At 39.8% G+C, this 19,455-nt stretch overlaps 2 protein-coding genes across 12 annotated transcripts in view; one reads left to right on the forward strand and one right to left on the reverse strand.

Moving 5' to 3' along the window:
- Positions 1 to 241: 241 nt before the first annotated feature.
- LOC126050249 (nuclear cap-binding protein subunit 2) lies at positions 242 to 3,276 on the reverse strand. Its single transcript, XM_049827885.1, has 4 exons — positions 3,056 to 3,276; positions 2,616 to 2,797; positions 1,685 to 1,823; positions 242 to 1,004 (listed from the first exon to the last, which is right to left on the reverse strand). Exons 1-4 carry the CDS (start codon positions 3,140 to 3,142, stop codon positions 906 to 908), a joined length of 507 nt encoding a protein of 168 aa, XP_049683842.1. The 5' UTR covers positions 3,143 to 3,276; the 3' UTR covers positions 242 to 905.
- An 85-nt stretch (positions 3,277 to 3,361) lies between these two features.
- Positions 3,362 to 19,455, forward strand: part of TEX11 (testis expressed 11) — a 33,916-nt gene continuing 17,822 nt past the window's right edge. For 8 of the 11 annotated variants that reach the window (XR_007509379.1, XM_049827374.1, XM_049827375.1 and 5 more), the window contains exons 1-13: positions 3,362 to 3,497; positions 3,601 to 3,809; positions 5,842 to 5,926; positions 7,131 to 7,210; positions 7,669 to 7,749; positions 7,832 to 7,951; positions 9,462 to 9,542; positions 12,086 to 12,171; positions 13,625 to 13,682; positions 14,507 to 14,602; positions 16,177 to 16,258; positions 18,030 to 18,108; positions 18,859 to 19,010. Coding sequence is in view for 10 of the 11 variants with exons in the window: in XM_049827374.1 (XP_049683331.1) it covers positions 3,362 to 3,497; positions 3,601 to 3,809; positions 5,842 to 5,926; positions 7,131 to 7,210; positions 7,669 to 7,749; positions 7,832 to 7,951; positions 9,462 to 9,542; positions 12,086 to 12,171; positions 13,625 to 13,682; positions 14,507 to 14,602; positions 16,177 to 16,258; positions 18,030 to 18,108; positions 18,859 to 19,010 (1,345 nt within the window). In the remaining variant the exon portion in view is untranslated. The other 3 variants (XM_049827376.1, XM_049827381.1, XM_049827382.1) reach the window with 3 other exon arrangements.

Below are 19,455 nucleotides of genomic sequence, written 5' to 3' on the forward strand. Positions count from 1 at the left end.
GTGTGGAAATTCCCTTTGATCAGTTTGGATCAGCTGTCCTGGCTCTGTCCCCCCCAGGATCTTGCCCACCCCCAGCCTACTGGGTGAGGGGGGGAAACGTTGGAGAGACAGCCTTGATGCTGTGGGAGCACTGCTCAGCAGTAGCCAAAACACTGGTGTTATCAACACCTTTCTAAATACCAATACAAAGCACAGCACTATGAGGGCAGCTAGGGGAAAAATTAACTCCTTCTCAGCCAGACCCAATACAACTGTTTATTTAAAAAATTAAAAGAAATTTTAACAAAATCACGTTGAACAGTGAGGATCTGAAAAGCCAGGCAGCACTGGGGGCATCATAAAAAGAAATGCTCTGCAGGCCCCGACCAACCCAAGGGCTAGATGTGCAGACGAGCATCTCCAAGTGGACTGTAAGACCTTGTTCCACTTCTCTCATCCAAACAGTGGTACTGCTTTGTAAGCAGATGAGGTTGTAAATTGGAAACCTGAATCTCTTGTGCATCCCCACAAGGTGCCCAGGCACCTGGAGGGCTCCGATGATGGTAAGCTTTTAAGAAGTTCCATTTGAGAGCAACCGTGGCTGCAGTCGCAGCTTGGAGGAAGCCACCTGCTTAGCTGCAACATAAAGAGTATGTCATAGCACGAGGTGTGTGTGACATACTGCATTTCTTCTTACCCAGAATCCTGCAGAGCTGTCCATTTTTTTTCCCTTGTTGCCCTGTATCAGCACAGAACATCCTCTCTAGCCCAGAAGGAAGGGGGAATGAATACATGTATATCCACAGTCTAAGGAGGGTCACCTTTTGCTGGAACTTGGATCTCACTCCCTACCCCAATCCAAAATGCGAGAACAGGGCTAGCTCTGGAAGGACAGAGCCCTCTATGAGCTAGGACGCATGAGGCAATTAGTAGATTGCAGGCTGATGATTTGCCTTCTGCATCTGAATGATCTTGCCAAAGCCACCTCTTCCCACATCGTAGTCTGTCCGGTACTCATCTCGCACCTGGGGCACAGCAGTAACACAGATATTAGTACCCTGCACTGTCTGTCTCATGCTAGGCTTCAGAATCATCATCCCCTCCCTGCTCAGTTGGTGAGGAACTGAAGTTCAGATTAGAAGCATTTTGACTCATTTGAAATCTCTTCAAATAATCCACCAAAAAGGTGGTAATGGTGGTGAAAATGACAACTGAGGATACATCTGATGGCTGAAGTCTTTTTAGACAAGAAGCAAAGAAGAGCCCAAAATATTTTGATTCAGCTTTGCAGTCCAGCTTTCTGAATTGCCAGGCTTGGCCTCCAGAATGTTGGCTCCCCTCCACCCTCAGAATCTGCAAAGGAACCTCACCTTCGCACTGGGGCAAAATGCTGCGTTATATGAGATTGGCCTAGCAGCTATGCTGTCCCCATCCATTCAAATTCTGCATCATTTTAAGAGTACTAGCTTAGATTAGGGAACATTCTGCTTGCATTGCAGGAAGTTTGGAGTCCTAGACAGAAATGGCCTTAAGTTCTATTTCTAGCTTTTAACGCCAGACATCAGTTACCAAAACAACCTGGGAGTGGCTGAAGTTCATTATCAGGTCTTTACAGTCTGCACATTGTTCTGCATGAGACAAAACTAGCAAAACAGTACAGTCTTAAGGGGATCAAATTCAAGGTATGAACTGGTATTGCCATTACCTGTCCTCCAGTCTTTCCTCTTCCATACTGTCGCCCCTCCTTAAACCCTGCATCCCAGTCAGTTCGAATGATGCGGTCATCTAGTCGTGTGCCATTGATAAATCGCATTGCGTGTTCAGCGTCTGCTCTTGTGTAGTATCTGAAGCATACTATAAGGAGAACTATGTGTGCTATCTTGTTGGGTACAGGGAAAATAAAAAAGAGAACTATTTTATTTGAGAAGCAGAAAACCCCTGCCTTCCAGCCTTTTCTACTTTTCCTGCTTTTCTCCATGGGATCAAAAACTGCTTATATAAATCCAAGCTAAACCAGCTCCCACTCAGAAAGGATTCTGAACTTTAATGTTAGTACCTGCACAGACAAGAAGTAGCTTTGGATCACTTATTTCACAAGCAGATGAAACAAACACATTAAAGCCTTGCTAAGGGCAAGAAATCTGTAATATGCCTTTTTATACTACATGATCTTGACTGAATTTGAACAAGAGGGGCAGGCCTCACAGGAGAGTTTGCAAAGACAGCTCACAGTAGAACTTGTACAAGCGTGTACCCTGTGCTTGGGAATACTGCCATGGCTTATTCTGCTACTTCATTCAGGTGTAAAGTTAAGGTAAGAAAGTGAACATGTGCTCTGGCCACGATTGTAAGTTTTCATTTTGGCCCTAAAATAACTAAAGAAATGAACAAATTAAAGCCAACTCCAGAAAGTACAGCAGTGTCACTTTTCACCCGTGACACCGCTGCACAGTCTGTCTTTCAATTAAGGTGGTGGGGAAGTAGCAAGGTTGGAAGGGAAGCACCTGGTAGAAAGCACTTGACTATCACTGCTTTTCAGGTTTTCGACAGCAGTACAACTAAGCTTGCTGTGCAAATATGAACTAAAAGTGGCAACCACAAATGGGCTGACAGTGGCAGGGAACCAGAAAGGATACTCGACAAAGCAAAAGCCACAGGGGGTTTTCTTGATCTTGTCCAACCCCATGACAATCCTCTTGACGTCTCCGCATTTGGAGAAGAGCTCCTGGATCTGCTCCTCGGTGGTGTAGAAGGACAAGTTGCCAACATAGAGCGTAGAGGAAATTTTCAGGGATTTCTCCTGCAGCTGCCTGCTACCCTGAGGGCAGAGGGAGCACGCAGCAGGGTGAGCACGCCTGCCGCCCTGCTTCCGTCGCCAGGCCCCAGCAGGGACCTCCCGCCGCCCCGGAAATGTGGTGCCCTGCCGCTCGCCGGCTCCTCGCACGGCCTTGCGCCGGCAACAGCCCTCCTCCTCAGGCGCTGCTCCAGCCCCTCCCCCCCCCCCCGCGGCGGGGCTCCGCCGCCTCGGGCCCCGCCGCCCTCACCCCCGCGCCTCGGGACCGGCCGCCGGGCGCACCCGGAAGTGCTGGTCGCGGTACTGGCTGATCTCGCAGTAGGAGTCGCTGTTGAGCCCGCTCAGCGTGGTGTGGAGCAGCCCCGACATCTCGCCTCTGCCCGGCCGGGCCCTGCTCCCGGGATCCTTCCAGAAGCGCCGCGGCGCCCACCGGACGGCAAGCGGGGCAGGCGGTCTGCCGCGCCGCCCGACTGGCCCCGGCGCCTGTCGCTCGGGGCGGGGAGGCGGGGCGATAGCGCCGGACAGCCAATCGACGCGCGGAGCCGCCGGGAGCGCAGGGTTCGGCGCGGCCGTGGCGCCGGGCCCAGCATGCTCCGCGGCGGCGCGCGCGCGGGGCGGCCGGCGCGCATGCGCAGCAGCGCCCTTCCCTCCCTGCCGGTCTCGTCGCGGTGTGCGGGCGGGGCTGTGGCGGCCATGGTGGGGGCGCGGCTGGCGGCGGTGCAAGGTACCGCCTGCCGCGGGCGAGGGCTCCCTTTCCCATAAGCGCCCGGGATCCGCCGCCTGCTGCTGGGCTGTATCTCACGCCTCCCTCTCGTCCTGTCTCACAGGGCTGGTGCAGGAGCTGCTGAAGGAGGAGGCCCCGTCCCGCATCGCCGCCCTCACCGAGGAGCTCTTCCAGGCGGCGGGGAGCATCTCTGAGGAGGATGGGAGCGCGGCTGAGGTAGAGCCCCGGCCTTCCGGCCCGGCGCCCCTCTCCAGCCCGTCTGAAGAAACGGGGCTTTCGTGTGCTTCACGCCACAGGGCTGCGCTCGCCCAGGTTGGCAGCTGCGGTTCCTGCAGCTCTGCAAGATGTGCTCTTGCTTCCCATCTAATGCAGTGAAGCTAAACGTTTACCTCTAGCGTTATTGGAACGTAAAGAAAATAGTTTATTTTTTCATATTTTAACCTAATAGCATGAAAGTCCGAAATAAAGTGGAAAATCTTACATTTTAAAAGTCAGTGCAAAATGTTGATCCTAAATGTAGAAGTGTGTATCATAATGGGAAGAGTTACTGGTATCTTAGTAATGTTAAGGTTTGTATTATTTCAATTTTCTAGTATCTAATTCTAATGTCAAGTAAATATGCAAGCATAGGGTGCTGATGCATTAAGAGTTTGGTACTGGGTCAGAGAAGAGGTCCTTCTCATCCTGTACATGGATTCCGATAATGACAGTAGATACTTGAGGAAGAAGGAAACAAGCATGTAATTTTAACTGCCTGGTAAACTCAGTGCATAATATTAGAGTGGGAAGTACTCATTTTCATACGTTATGAAAGTCAATTAGGTTGTCGTTTATAATGTTTTTAATTTTAGTTTTTTTCCTTCTGTGTATTTCTTCTAGAGGAGTACTTAAAAAGTAGTAGACATCTACTCTAAAAGGCCTTTTTCAAAAAAAAGTCTGAGGAGTAATACATGAATCTGGAATAAAAACAAGACAAGCTGAGATATTGCACAACCTTTTTCTCCAAAATTACATTTTGAAGAGGGATTTAACACATAGTGATTATCATCTAAGGAAGACTAATTTTGAAAGTTGTAAATTTGTGACGAGGAGCAAGATAGGTTAGCAAGTGTCACAACAGGAAGTATGCTTAGTGCAGTCTGTAAAGAAATACAGGAGTATAAAACTGGTATCCTTCAGTTCTTCCTGAATCAGGTGGGCTGAAGTATTTCTAAAGAAAGGAGAAATCATTAATTCGTAATTGATCTTTTCAACAAAAGGGGCTATAAAATGTCTCCTGGTTAGGCAAGAGCATATCTGTAGGCAAGATCGGCCATGGAAACTAGGATTTGAAGTGATGGAAAGTGCAACCCTTAAAGGTGGGTTGTTAAGGGAGCTTATTGCCTTTATGTAGGACTGCATCATCTTTTCAGCGAGTATATATAGTCACGAGCTTTTGTTCTTTATTGCTAATATCAGAAGTTTCCTGATGTAGGTATTTAAAGTAATTGAGCTATTTAGTTTTCCTTTTGATAGGCAAAAGAGGTGAAGCCTTACTATAGATATGTTTTCAAATTTGGTACATTCTTACAGCTCTTTTCCAATCCCTTCAAATTTTTCAACGTCTGTTTAAAATGTACATGATGTATTCTGAAGGCTGCCAGTGAATCGGTTGTATGGTGATGTGCTGTTGCACAAATTTTGTATCTGAGTGTTTTTAAGAAAACTTCATCCCAGATGGGTGGGGTACGTGAGGTCACGTTTTGCTAAGTTTGGAAAAGGACTTGATGGAAGCATGGGTTAGGACATTTCAGTAATATGACAGATAATGGGATTTGTTTAGGAACATATTTGAATGTTTTTAAGTCCACTACTTCACTTGCAGAATTTGCTATTATGCATAATTTCAAATTAGAGCTGAAGGCACAGATGGATGGTATGACACATGTGTGCAATTGGTCATATGATTAATTAGTTCATTTTAGCTTCAGGTCTTGTCAGCCTTGGATTTACACAGTCATGTTCTTTATTACCTTGCTTCGTCATAGAAGTGCTCTCATGGTTTTAGAAGATGTGAAATAGTCTTTATAAGACTGAATATATCTTATGAAATATACTTACGAAAAGAGTATGTGCTTCCTGCCAGCTGCTTGTAATTCTTCTGAAGTGATGGATGTATAGAAAGGATATAACAGTTTCATGGAAAACTCACTCCTTTGACTCCAGTGTAAAAGGAAGTTGCACAAATATGTGGACAGGTCATTACTGTGATACACATGAAAGATGTGTATCACAGTAATGAAATAAATTTCAATGCGACCCAAATCCAGGACAAAATTAAATCTAATGGAATTCTCCTGCTCAGGTTGAAGAGGGTGCAGTAAGCCTGTGGAACTGGGCTGTGACCAAACACACAGGTTCCGTTGTCGATGATGAGCAAAGAGCTAAACGTACGTATGTGTTCTGTACCTTCTTATATGTATTGTGTGCTGTAGCACGAAAAGGAAAAACTCTCTGCTGATAGGCATATACACAGCGCTGTAGATTTGTTTGGATCTTTGTAGATGGGGTGCAGACAGAGGAAAATATATAGCTGGGCTTGTATAAACAGTTCAGGAAGGAGCATCCTGGTGTAACAGTGGTCTCCCTGTGACACAGAATCACTGTAGGTGTTATTATCACTCTCCCTTTCCGTGCCAGAGCATCAGTAAAGAGGTGATGTGACCAAAGGAAGCTGTAATTTACTTTCTAATGCTATGGTTTTAATCTAGAAATGTGTGGAAATAACATAGATGTAAATTTTAGACTGTTGGTCACTTAATTTGTATCAAGTGAGATTGTTTCCTTTAATGTAACTATCTCATCAATGTTTACATACAGAAAAACTCTTAAATCCTCTTTTTACTTCCCTGCTTTAGCCAGGTACACAGCTGGTTGGTTTGCTTGGAGCCAGAGCAGGGCTGGGGCAAAGCAGAAGTGAGCTTTTTGTCTTTTCCCTCAACCTGTTCTTTATGTGGTTCTGCAGGATTGCAATATCTGGCCTACATTTTTGTCTTGAGGGATTATAGTCAAAATTATGTATAATCTGCATCATATAAATTATATCAGGTAAAGGGAAAAGGGTAAGTTTACAGAAAATAAGTAGTAATTGTAGAGTATAATGTTCTCAGATCTTGTATCACAGCTGAAGGGCCAGGGAGAGGCTATTTTAAATACATTAAGTGGTGTCTTTTCCATCCCTGATGTATAAGGAAGGCCTGAAAATATTTTTGCTTTTTACTTTGAAAATGTACAGATTATTAAACTGCATTTCCCTGTTTCGCTGAAGGCTATTTTGAGGCTCTCAAGACATGTTACTGTAAGCACCTGCAATGTAATTAAGTCTTTGAATATCATGTATTTAACTTAAACTCTCTCTAAAGTGTTTAATAGGTATTTTGATGAGAGTATGTTTTGTTTTCTTACTGCCTGAAAAGCAGTTTTAAGCAGCTTGGCTAAAATTCAGACTGCTTTGACTCCTGAAGTTGTCAATTTTTTTCTCTCTTATAATTTAAAAAGGCAAGCAGTCTCTCAGATATGGCAGGGTCTGACTTTCTTAAAAAAAAAAAAGAAAAGAAAAGGGAACTTAGGAATGTCTGCACTGTTTTCTTGCAGTACGGTTTGTTGCTTGCAGACTGGTGTGCCTTTGCGAAGGCAGTGATCCTCCAGAGGGAACTATTCGAAGACAGATTTTGGTAAGGCTAATGGTGGGTGAACAATGAAGTACAGTTGATCACCAGGGGAAACCTTTAAACTCTTTGCTTTGGAAAGGGAGTGAAATATACCTGTAGTTCTGGGGAATATACACGCTGAAGGGGGACCTGTATTATCACAGGGATACCTTGCTGAACCAGTGCAGTTAGGAATTTCCAGACAGTGCGGTAAACATCACATCTTTGTGATATGGTAAAATGTTATATGAGGAGCATATTCATTTATTTCAGTATCTTACATTATTATCTAGTAGAGCACCATAAGTCTCATGCTGCATCTAAGTGTTAAGGACTTCAGACATGAGAGGTGCTTGTCAGAAATTGAAGAGCTGAAATACCATTCCCCTACATTAGATATGTGCATCAAAGAGATGAGATCGAACATTGCCTTTCTTGAAAGTGACTATATTTTCACAAAAAACTTTCTTTTTCTCTTTCAGATGTCTATGAAAACTGGGAAAGGATGGATAGATATTGGAAAAGCTGATCTTGCTGATGGATTTCTAGAGATTGCCATGAGTGTAAGTTCTTTTCCAGTTCTAATTTCTTATAAACACACCTATTAGTAAGTTCCACGGGCGATGCCTATGCTTTGTTTTCCAGAGTATAGAAAAACTGTATGCGAAGTTACTTAAAGGGAGCGATGGTGAAGCAGATATCCATGTGCACAAAGCCGATGTGGAGAAGAACCTCTTCAAAGTACTCTCTTATCAGGCTGAATCAGTATGTGTTATTCCCAGTTTACCTTATAAGTCACTAAGGGTATAGAGGGAAACTCTGACCCAGTTGTTAGATGTATGAATGCTTGGCATTGAGGACTTGCTGAAGGATATATTTTCTTTGCTTAGATGTGAGATAGTAGATCTCGTGTTTGCATTCAGTGTTGCAATCATTTAATGATTTTTAATTTGCCTAATTTATCACAGTCATTTCTGCTGTGATGTTTATATCTTCTAGTTCAGATTTGTTGCTCTATGATTTGGCTAGCATGGCTGTTTATAAAACAAACAGCTGCCTTTCTGAATCATATATGTGTCACTTCCAAAGGTGTCCTGTGCTTCACTGAAGAAGGGCGATAGGGCTAGTGTAGAGCCTAGGTCCCCCAAACTGCATTCGTGTAACAGGTACACAATAAGACTAGTCACTTTGGAATGCTCATCATACTGCACTAGTATTTGCAGCTAGGATGGTTGAAAGTATATGACGGTAGTATTTGTCATGGCTGCAGATGGCCCAGGTTCGTATCTAACAAGTAGATGTTATAGGCCACATGTGTAAAGTCTTCTGGGACTTAAAACTTTCATGACTCTGCAAATTCATGAACATCATCAAAGCTATTAATATTATATGCCGTCAGACAAAGATCTTTCTATACTTGAATACCCTCTCTTCCATGGCTTCATATATCCTGCTTTCCACATATAAAGGCTTTAAACAGTGGGAGAATCAGTATGAAATTACAAGATCTGGAAATAGTGAGTTCCATGACATTTGATATTTTCTTTGAAGTCTCAACCTCTGGTATCATACAATGAAGTAAAAGTCATGGTGATAATTACAAAAAAAAAAAAAAAAAGCCTAGCACAATATGAAAGAAGTCTGAAAAAGTGCTAAAGGTTTTCTAGGGGATCAACAACACCAATTACAATAATTTGAAGTATGTAATTTAGAAATTCTAAGTTTTGTGAGGCATTAGTGTGCCTGACTGAAGTTTCTGAGTACTTTATCAATGCCATAGACTATTACAGACATATGACTATAAATATGAGAAAATGTAGTTGCCTGTATTTGTTGATAACACCACTGATCTCAGTATCTGGAAGGGGAGTACTATCTCCAAAGCTCTCAAGAGCTTCCCTGAACAGGCTGAAGCAGTGGCCAAAATTTTTAATTTGATCATGGAGACAAAAGAGGACCTTAAATTATTGGAGAGGAGGTTTAATATTTGCTGAACTGTTGTATCATCTTAACATCTGAATTAACTTGTCCCATGCATCTGGCCTTTTCACACTACCTAAGGACTGCAGTGTTTTTCTGGATGTTTTTTATCATCTGGCAATATATAGAAATACACAGAATTATTGTAACAGTGTAAGGACAGATATCTAATCCCAAACCTAGCTTTACTGAGTGTGAAAAACCCAAGTCCTCTTTTAGAGAATCAGTCTTTTAATGAATTTTAAAAACAAGTTGCTCAGTAACAGTTTGTTGGCATGCTCTACTGCTTTCTTAGGCAGTTGCTCAAGGGGATTTTCAGAAAGCAGTGAAGTGTGTGCAGCGCTGCAAAGATATGTTGATGAAATTGCCAAAAGAAGTAAGTGAAATCATCCCTTCTTTATCACTCCAAACTTTGAAAATCTGCTTTCCTCTCTCTAAGTTAAAGAATGACATATGCCGTATAACATTTTGAAAAGTACTCTGAGCTGTGTATCTCTTCTCTGCTTGGTTGCTTCTTTGAGATTTTCTTACTAAAAATTTTGCATGAAAACAGCAGGTTTTTTTCTTCAAAGTTTGGGGTTTTTTTTTCTTGTTTCTCATAGTTTATCATTTGAAATAGAATGATAAACTCTTCTTAAAGAATGAGCAAAGACAAATCAGCAAGCAAGGCAAAAAGATTTCTAAACTGAATATGCCACCTACTCTTCTACAGAACCAGCTACGTATTACATCTTGATCTTGTATGTTACTGCTTTAGTTGTACTCATGTGAACTTTTGTCTGTAAACAGATGGGACAAGAGGAGAGCTGACTTACTAAGTTTTTGATATGCCAGTCTGTCACTACCCTCAGTACTAATCTTCATCTTCATGAAGCTGTAGAGCTATGAATGGAAGCTTCCTGTTGCACTAAATTGTGTTTTTTGTAGTTCTTGTGTCACAGAACAATGTCCAGAGAAGACAAACTCTAGCATATGCAGGCTAGTTCTTTGTTTGCAAAGATAAAAGTCTAATATGTTTATATCAGAATAAACTTCCCTACATTTATTTTAATTTGCTTGCTTTACTGTTTTCCCAATATTTAGGAAACATTTTGTTCTTGTCTCTGTGGTACAGGTAATAAAATTCAAAGGGGTTGATGTGAATTCTGAAAGGGAAATACAGGAAATATGGTTGAAGTTTAATTGGGTTTTTAACCAATTAAACGCCAACCAATTTTAAATTGTTTTTTATGATCTGCAGGCCTTGTTCAGTGCATCTGAGTGCCTAAGTCAGTTGCAGGGGTCTAGCTTTGATTTGAATCATAAGAGCCAAACTGCTCACTGTGAATTGTTGAGAATGCTCACTGGGATCTTTGCATTACTGTTCCTCATTTCATTTTTAATGAATTTCATGCTTTCCGCTTAAACTCCTCTATTAAATAATATTAAACTTCTCATGATGAATACTCTTCACAAACCAGGAGCACTGATGCAGACAAGGAAAAGGTTTCTGATCATGAGAGATACAATTTACTTCTGGTTTAAAGAGTGGTATTCAAAGAGTGAGAAAAAAGGAAAGAGCTAGGGATTGCTGAGTGACTTTGAAACTTCTGGACCACTAGGTAGCCGTCAGTCCTTAACTATTCCAGGCTCCCATTGTACCAGAGAGAACTTTCAGAGTATCACAAGGAGGTGTTGCATTATGGTAATGTATGGTACCACAGATCAGCTGGAGAGGATTTGCAGCTTGTGGGTCATCGGTGGTCTATGAACCATAACTGGGAACTCTTGCTGTACAGGGTGGAATGCCAGAAATGTTCGTAACACTTGTTCAGAGAGGTGCCGGGTATATGGGGATATTTAGTGTTATGCTTGATTCCTGGAACACAATAATTCGCTGAAGTATTATTATAGTTATCCTTTGAAATACTTCTTTTCCAAGTATGCAAGTAAATGACTAGGGTATGCCACAGTATGCCTACAGCATTATGCTAAACACTTTGCATGAAACCCTCTCAATACAGTAAACTTTCTGTTCTGGAAAGAAAATGTTCACAAAGGAACTTATGAAAAATAAGAGCTTCACATCTGAGAGTGATCGTTTTTTTGGTTCATGCATACTGAATCTGTGCTGCTGTCTCTGGATTGCAGTGAGATCAACAGTAAATTTGAAGCAAGATGTTGTGCTACCTCTCTCATTCTTGCCTAAGGATTTGAAATCTCTAGTTGCTTGCAAGAAACATCATCTGTACTTGGAAAAGACAGCTACTGCAGAGGCAGAATGGATGTAAATATTGGCAGCCTGTTAGCATATAATATGACTTTTCTGTCTCTTTGGATGACATATGACAGCTGCAAATCATTTCAAAGGAAAGACAAGTTGTTATGAGCAGACATTGTCAGGGCTGACTGATAAAGCAGAAAGCAGCAGTGCTCTGAATAACCAAGCATTCAAAAACAGTTTTCTCCTAAAACTTGTAATGTGCGTGATCCTTTTTCTAACCTCAAAAGAGGCATGCTGGGAAGAAGCCTACTGTGGAAGAGGTAGAGTTCTCATCACTTAACTATGTAAATTTTTTTTGTCATTTTAAAAAATGAAGTTGTAGTATTCCAGTTTTTCTTCTCAAGTTTCAGGTTTTATTGTTTACTTGACACAGTTCTAGTGCTTTCAGCATGATTTCCTAAAGAACTGTTCTAGCTCATGTGTTTCAAGAATCCTGCTGTTTTGCATGTCCTGAACTGGTTAATAATTCTTCACTTTCCCACACAATTATGATTCCATTTGAGTCATGTTCAATAGCCCCTTGTATAATGTCAAAAGTGGTAACAGTGGATATATCTTTAAAGTAAAATGCATTTTAAAGAACGTGAGACTGGAGTGCCATAGATCTAATGATGTTTCTACAAGAACATTATAGAAGCAGAAGTCTTTTATTGTAGAGCTGTTACCTGTCAATCCTCTGTTACAATTTTGGAGTGGAAACCTATGAATGGAAGAGGTATGAACAGAGCTCCTTCTGGCTCAGGTAATGTGCAAAGGCTAACAAAATAAAATCCTGCTTTTGAGATGTAAAAATATGTGTGAAGGATGGGGGGGAGCAAGGGAAAGTAGAGGTTTAATTAAAAAAGTGAGAACACAAGATTTTAGCTGAACCAAATTAGCTGAGCAAATAGTGACTGTCTTACTCTGTTGCCTAACATTTGCGACTGCTTTCCACATTGATTTTCATGTCATTAGAATGAAAGTATCCTTTCCAGCTTCTCTGCCAAACACTTCTTCCAAAGAGACTATTTTTATGAAGAGGCTGTTCCCAGTTCTTGTGCCATTCATAAATGATAGTCAAGGGATTTGAAAACTTTGGGAAAGAGTAGGTGAATTCTGACTGGTTTTAAATGGATTTGTTTTAAACAGTATTTGAATTTCTCATAAAGGACGTGCTTCATTGAGAGCAAGTCCTTGACTGATGAAAGAGACAAACATCAAGGTGAAAAGGGAATAATTAGAGATGGTTTGGGTAGGATCCAAATAAGTAATGTGGTACTACTAAGGAAGAAAAAATGTAGGCTGTGGGGAAGAGTATCTTCTTGCCAAGGTCACAGCCTCAGCTCAAAAAAATTGTTTTTATTTCTTCTTGTTTTTTTTTCTTTTAAATAGTCAGAAGAAAATGAATGGCAACATATGAAAGTCAAAATAGTTATGGTCATATATGTTGTCAAAAAGGATTTGTAGAAATGCTTAGAATTAATTACAGCTGGTGCTTTGGAGATGATTTTATATTTTATTTTTGTGGAAAATTAAATACCGAGTCCTGATGACAAAATTTGAGGAGGAAATAAACCTTTGCAAAGTGCAAATAATTATCTGGAGAAAGAGGTGTAGCTCCATCTAGTGGGTTAATATATCCCTGTGCTGAGAATATATTAGGTTAGGAAACAAATGCCCAGTTACTGTTTTTCTTTCTAAGAGTTCTTCATTCATAGCATTTGCAATTGAATCTGGTTTTGTGGAATTACCACTGTGTTTTCTCCTGGGTGGTCCTTCGTGCTGTCATTTAACTTTTAGAAAAAGGATGGGGAATCATGACTCCCAGGTTCTGTTTCTGTGATTTGCTGTACTGTATAACTTTTGTGTATGACTGTATTATGTGTCAGGTGAGAATGAGAACACTTGTTTCTTCAAAACCGCTATGGTTAGAACTGATAAAGCCTACTGAAATGGTTGAATAGAATATGTTAGAGAAGGTGGTGCAATAGGTTAAAGAAAGTGATCGAGTACAGTTTTTAATGTGAGGATTTAAAAAGAAAAACAAAATTTTCTGTTCTCTAGTAAGAGAGACTATTGAGATTAGTTTGTATGATTTATGTGGTTTCTAACTGATAAAGAAGTGGGAAAGGAAAGGAATGTTGCACATATCAGAAGACTGGCTGAATTTTTCTCTGTCATCCCATTTAATTCTAACTTTTGCTTACCATTGATAGCCAGAGTTATGACATTGGGAAGATGGATATGAAATATTCTGTTGGCAAAGAAATGCAGGTAAGAAATAGAGACATTGCTGTTCACAAATAAGAGGATTTTGTTAACCTGACTCCACTGTATCATCTGCCTCTGCTGTGCCAAACCTGACCAGTGATTCTTTGGCCTCCTCTTTAGTACTGTCTGCTATGAAGTTTGGCAAAGTTGCAAGTTCAGTTGCTATGAGCATCAGTCTGAGAGTTCAGTCACTGATGGGTGCCCTTAAATCACATTTGTATTGTACTATTTCACAGAAATTAAATTGTAGAAAGTAAGGCTGAAGTAGACCCTGAAAGGCCATCTCTTTTTCCCTTCCTTCTCTTCTTTCAAGGCATCATCAGTTATATCTGTGTCATTTCTGATAGATGTTCATCTGTTTCATTCGTAAGCCTATTACTCCTTTTACTACCCACAGTGGATATGGAGAATATTTTAATATCTTCCTCTTTATATAAATCATTTATATACTTGAAGGCTATTAGCATGTGTGTCTCTGTGTTTTGGTTTTTTCTCTCAGTAAAGTTTGTACCTCCTGTTCCTTCAATTTCTTCTTTCATCCTGTTTTTTCCAGATCTCTGATTTTCCTTGCTATTCTTCTGTTCTCTGAACTCTAGTTGATTCATGGCCTGTGTGAATTGCAGTGCTGAAGACTGGATATACTTCAGAACTGAGCAATCACTTTATATGTCTGATACCAGGCAGGCATTCGTTTGACTGGAAGAGCTTTTATTTTCCATGACCTTAACTGTTAAGTCTTTTGTATTCATATGTATGTTTATGTGTGGCTATTTTTTTTCCCTGCTCTTTAGATGGCATTTAAACTTCCAGTTTGTTTTTATTTCCAGGCTAAAGTGCTGCGATTGTTAGCTACAGCCTATTTTGAGTGGGACTGCAGTCTGTATCTTGACAAGGCATTGAAAGCTGTAAGCTTGGCAAATCAGGTAGTAATGTGTTACTGTATTTATGGTGTGCAGTAGTCAAAACTCGAGCATTTATTAACATAATAATATGGACCACATTAATCACTGGTGTGTTATCCTTGACATCAGACAGAGGTGTGTTTGCTTTGCTTTGGTTTTCATACTCATAAGTATGTTTTTGTGTTCCCAGCTTTTTTATAGAGAAATAATTCTTTGCATGTAGATGTAGAGCTGTCTTGCTGCCTCATATCTATTAATAGTGAGGTCCTTTGATAATGATATGACTAAAATTTCTCTGGCATGTGTTCATGAAAACTTTTCAAACAGAATAAACCACAGATGTGGTTCACCTGAGATTTATAGCAGTTGGCTTTTTATGCACCAGACCATTTGTCTTGCTTTGGGTTATAATGGCTATGTCCATAGTACGTTTTGGGTCCCCATCTCATTTTCTGTACAAATATTTGAGCATGCATGAAACAGCATTCAGTTTTGAAAGCTGTGTAGCCATGCTACATCAGTCTTATTTCAAACAACTAATGAAGCTATTGCATTTTACTAACATGACTGTATTTCTTCTGGAACCTGAAAAATGAGCTGTATAAACATACCAGCTACCCTGAAGAAAGTTCATATATCTCTAAGTCACTACAGTGAGGTCTCTTGCTCTTGTACAAATTCTGTTTCCCATATAAAGACTTGAATTAATTTTGTGCTTCTATCTTTTCAGGTTGGAGTAATTAAATTTGAAGAATTTGTATTTGTCTTTGGTTGGCTATTTTAAAATTTCCATTAGCTGTTTCATACAAAACAAGTTTTAAGTATAAAATCCTGTTTTAAATGAAAGCTCAAATTCAGTTTTCTACATGCTGTTAAAACTTGCAGGTGATGATGCACATATTTGTGAGATCAGGATAAAAGGCAGTGTATTTTAATCATTCAAATAACATGCTACTGCAGTATCTAAGACCTCTGCAGTTTTTATTGTATTTACTTTTGCAAACCCTTTTGAGGTGGAGAGTGTTTTTATAATAATTTTTTATTATGTTTTGGTATGGAAAAATAGAAGAAAATTTTTATTGTAGAGTATGAAATGTGCAGTATTTTAGTGAGAGCTGTAGTATACAGTCTTTGTTATTTCCATTTGCTCCCATTGTTGCTCTGTCCTAAATTTTGTATTATTATAAGCTACTTTGAGTTCTGCTCATATTAATTCTGGAGAATTAATCCAGCCAATTCACGCATAGAAAAGCAGCCAGTTCACATATAGAAAAGCGGTAAATGTTTCTATCATTCAGTATTGTTCAGCTTCTATTTAAAAATATCAGAAATGGGCCACAGCAAAATGAGAATCATGTATCGCTTGCTTTCATTGCCCTCATGGTCTTTTGGCAGTATAAGAATAAGTAATAAAGATGAACATTGCATTTAAGAAGAAAATATTACCTACTGCTTCAGTCATTAAAGTGGAACTGAAGAATACAGTGGCGTGTATGTGATTTCCTGCTATTTGTCTGTGTTAATGTGCTGGATTCTCACAGGATCTGTATTCTACAAACAGCTGTCTAAGTAATGTATTGTTTTTCATTGTGCAGGAGAATTTGCATCCAGCAGGGGTTTTTTTGAAAGTTAAAATTCTTCTTAAAAGTGGAGCATCAGATGAAGATATCAACTCAGGTATTACTGCTCTGTATAGGTCTCATAGTAAGGTCATACTACTCTATATCCAAGAAGACTGCCTCAATTGTAGATAGGGATTTTTTTTTTTCTTTCTCATGTGTTTTGGAGGAATCTTCATTAGCTAAATGTCATTCTGGTTTTGGAGTGTGAGACATAGTAGTCAGTGTTCACAAAAGAGTTACCCAGGTGATTATGTAAGTTTGAATTCAGCATTTTATTTTTGTTGAGAATTTAAATAGACTTGCTGGAAATAGGGGAAGGGGAGGACTGAAGCCTGTTAAAATGAACACAGTGAAAATATAGCAATGTAAAGTTATGGTTCATTTTAGACATATGCCTAAGGTAACTCAGAAAGGTTGAAGGTGGATTGTCTCTTATGTAGTCAGCACAGAAGAAAAGGCTTGTGAAACATTGCTATTCTCTGTGTGTGATTTTGCAGATTTTGGCCAAGAGACATCAAGTGCTGATCAATGTCTTGTGTTATAAACCTGTGTTACCAGAGTTTTTAGTTTATCTAGGGCATATAAACTCTTTTCTCCTTATTCCTCAAACTTGTCATTTGAAGAGAACTTTCTTCTCCTCTCATGCCAATAGAAAAATCAGTTTTCGGGGGGACTTCGATATAGGAAGGGTAATGTATCAGGAGAAATTTATTTCCATAAATAATGAAATCTTAAGCAGGAAAGCCTTTGTAGTCTTCATGGTTGGAAAGCATCAGATGTGTAATGAATGCTCTGAGAAATAATTGTAGTATGAGATGAGGAATTTCTTGCAGAAAGCTGGATGGTTTGAATGCTGCCAGACTAGCAGGAATGGAAACTCTATTTCAGATTGCTCCTGGGGAATTTCAGTCAGCTTTCAAGTGGACAGTTACTCAAAACTTGCAATTGCAATAATTGGCTTCTGTTCTGCAGTTTGAATTGTGAAGCTATAGTGTTGCCTATCAAAACACGCTCTGCTTATATTTAGTAGCACTAAGACTCCAGTCAGTTTTTCAAGCGAGTTTATTAAAAAGTGAATGTCTGTCTTCTCTTGTATGGCTGGCAGAAAAGTGTTGTGACCATGCACTGCAACTTCTGTCTTTTGAGTGAAGGTTCCTGCTAAGTTTTAGGCATTTGACTAAAATCTTGTATTGTGCATAGGTGCCTTAGAAATGCTTCCTTTAACAACTGTTACAGTCATGTCCCTATGTGTTCCTTGTCTAATCTCATCCAAGCTATGAATGTTTAAATCTTGTTATTAACCATCCAGTACAGTCTAGCAATTTTTAAACTTTATCTGAGTGATCTAAAACTGATACCTACTTATCCGCACCAGTCTATTGAACAGCTGATGCTAAAGGCATTAGGCTTAAGTAGTTCCCATCGCAATGTGATATCACCACACAGGCTGAGCACTGACCTCAGTCTTAAGTGGTTCTTGCAGGATTAAGGATGAGACATTTTGATGGAAAGCAGCTTGAGGCAAAAGTTTCTGCAACTAATGCCTACGCTGTTTCTGCTTAAAGAGACAGAGGACCAGAATTCCAAGGCCTATTAGTCTGTCACCTTTCTGTAGTACTACATTAATTGTACAGCAAAAGGAAAGTCAAAGCACAATAGACATATTTTACTCTTCATTTGTTTTAGAACTACTAGGGTGGGGTTGTTTGTTTTGTTGGTTGGTTTTTGTTTTTTTTTCCAAAGAAGCTGTAAGAGGTAAATGGTAAATTGAGCAGTTAAGGGTCTAAATTGAATATATAATCTCAACTGCTTTGTGTTCTGTCTAGCCGTTGCAGAATTCCTGCACCATGAGATGTCTTTAGACTTTTGTTTGAATACTGCCAAACTGCTGCTGGAGCATGGAAGGTATGAAAGCATCACTAAGTGGGGTGAACACAATATTTGGGCTTTGTAGGTGTTCTTTCATAAGCAAATAAAATCTGTTGTACAATGATGCTTTACTTTAAATAAAAACTCACAGAGGTAGGTGAACAGTTTTGAGAGGGACCCTTTTTTTCCATAGCAAGGTGATACAGATTATGGCAGCAGCAGAACAGGGTGTGAAATAATGTTGAGTGGCAATTTGGAATGCTGTAGCCTTACTTGGAATGATTAAAATTCTCCCTATGTAGTTTTAATATATATATTGGAATAATATATTTATGAGTCTGGAAATATCTGACTGAAATCTTTCTTGTGATTAACTAACCAACCCTCAGAATGAAAGAGTTTGGAGTCCTAGAATCATTCTTGTGAAAAACAATGTAAGGATGAACAAGTTACTGCAAAATAAATTGAGGCATGAAATTTCACACTGTTGAATGCTCCATCATTATTACCTATGTATATGCTTCTATCTTGCAGTAAATTCTTACTTTTTCATTGTGAGGAGTAAACTCTCTTGTGAATACTGTGGAACAAGCATGTGCTAATAGGAAGTTACTACTGAATAGATGAACTGCTGTAAATTCATACCTTGACTCACTTTGTCAGTGTGATTATGTGCCAGTAGTATTAATGAGAAACATGCTGTACGGTGTGAATATGTTATTCTTTAGAATGGAAAATTAACAGCTCTTCTTGTGCAGCCTCTTAAAAATGCATCTGTATGAATAGGGAATCAGTTGGTTTTGATTTTCTGAAATCTGTTCCTGAACGATTTGAATCTTCACCTGACCTTGGAAAAATTGCCCTGCTCCACATTGAGTTCCTGTTGCAGAATAAGAGGGAGCTGCTTGCTAAGCAAAAGGTTGAAGAAATTATTATAGGTCTGTATCCATCTTCTGCTGCTGTTTACTGAAACGTGGATTTAGTTGGCTAGTCTTGAATTCTGATTTTCACTTTTTTGCTTATTCTCATCTTTATTTCTATTTGTGTCTGTTTTCCCTTATGTTTCTTTTGCATGGCAACTCTCATCTTCCATAATGAATGATAGTTGTGATAAAGCTCAGGGTTAAATTGACTTGCTAGAACAATTCCTTCTTCTTAGTGTAGACTGGGTGTGACTGATAGGTGTGGGATTAGAAATATTTATAAGAAGTTCTGTGTAATGTTAATACTTTGTCCATCCAGCCCAGTGTGGTTTTGTTTGTCAGTATTAAAACAGGTGCATATCCTTGTTTGAGCAGCTCAATAACAGTTTCTTTTTCAGGTCTATTACACCTGTAGCACTGTATTTTTTGACTGTCAGATCTGCTGGAAATCAGATCGTAT

This window comes from Accipiter gentilis, chromosome 24, assembly GCF_929443795.1.
Source record: "Accipiter gentilis chromosome 24, bAccGen1.1, whole genome shotgun sequence".
NCBI lineage: Eukaryota > Metazoa > Chordata > Aves > Accipitriformes > Accipitridae > Astur > Astur gentilis.

Bases quoted from the DNA above. Each gene is read 5' to 3' on its own strand.
- LOC126050249 (XM_049827885.1), bottom strand. From the start codon at position 3,142: ATGTCGGGGCTGCTCCACACCACGCTGAGCGGGCTCAACAGCGACTCC. The intron at 2,798-3,055 runs GTGCGCCCGGCG...CTCTGCCCTCAG, and splicing joins ACCGCGACCAGCACTTCCGG to GGTAGCAGGCAGCTGCAGGA. The intron at 1,005-1,684 runs GTAATGGCAATA...GCTGTGCCCCAG, and splicing joins GAGGAAAGACTGGAGGACAG to GTGCGAGATGAGTACCGGAC.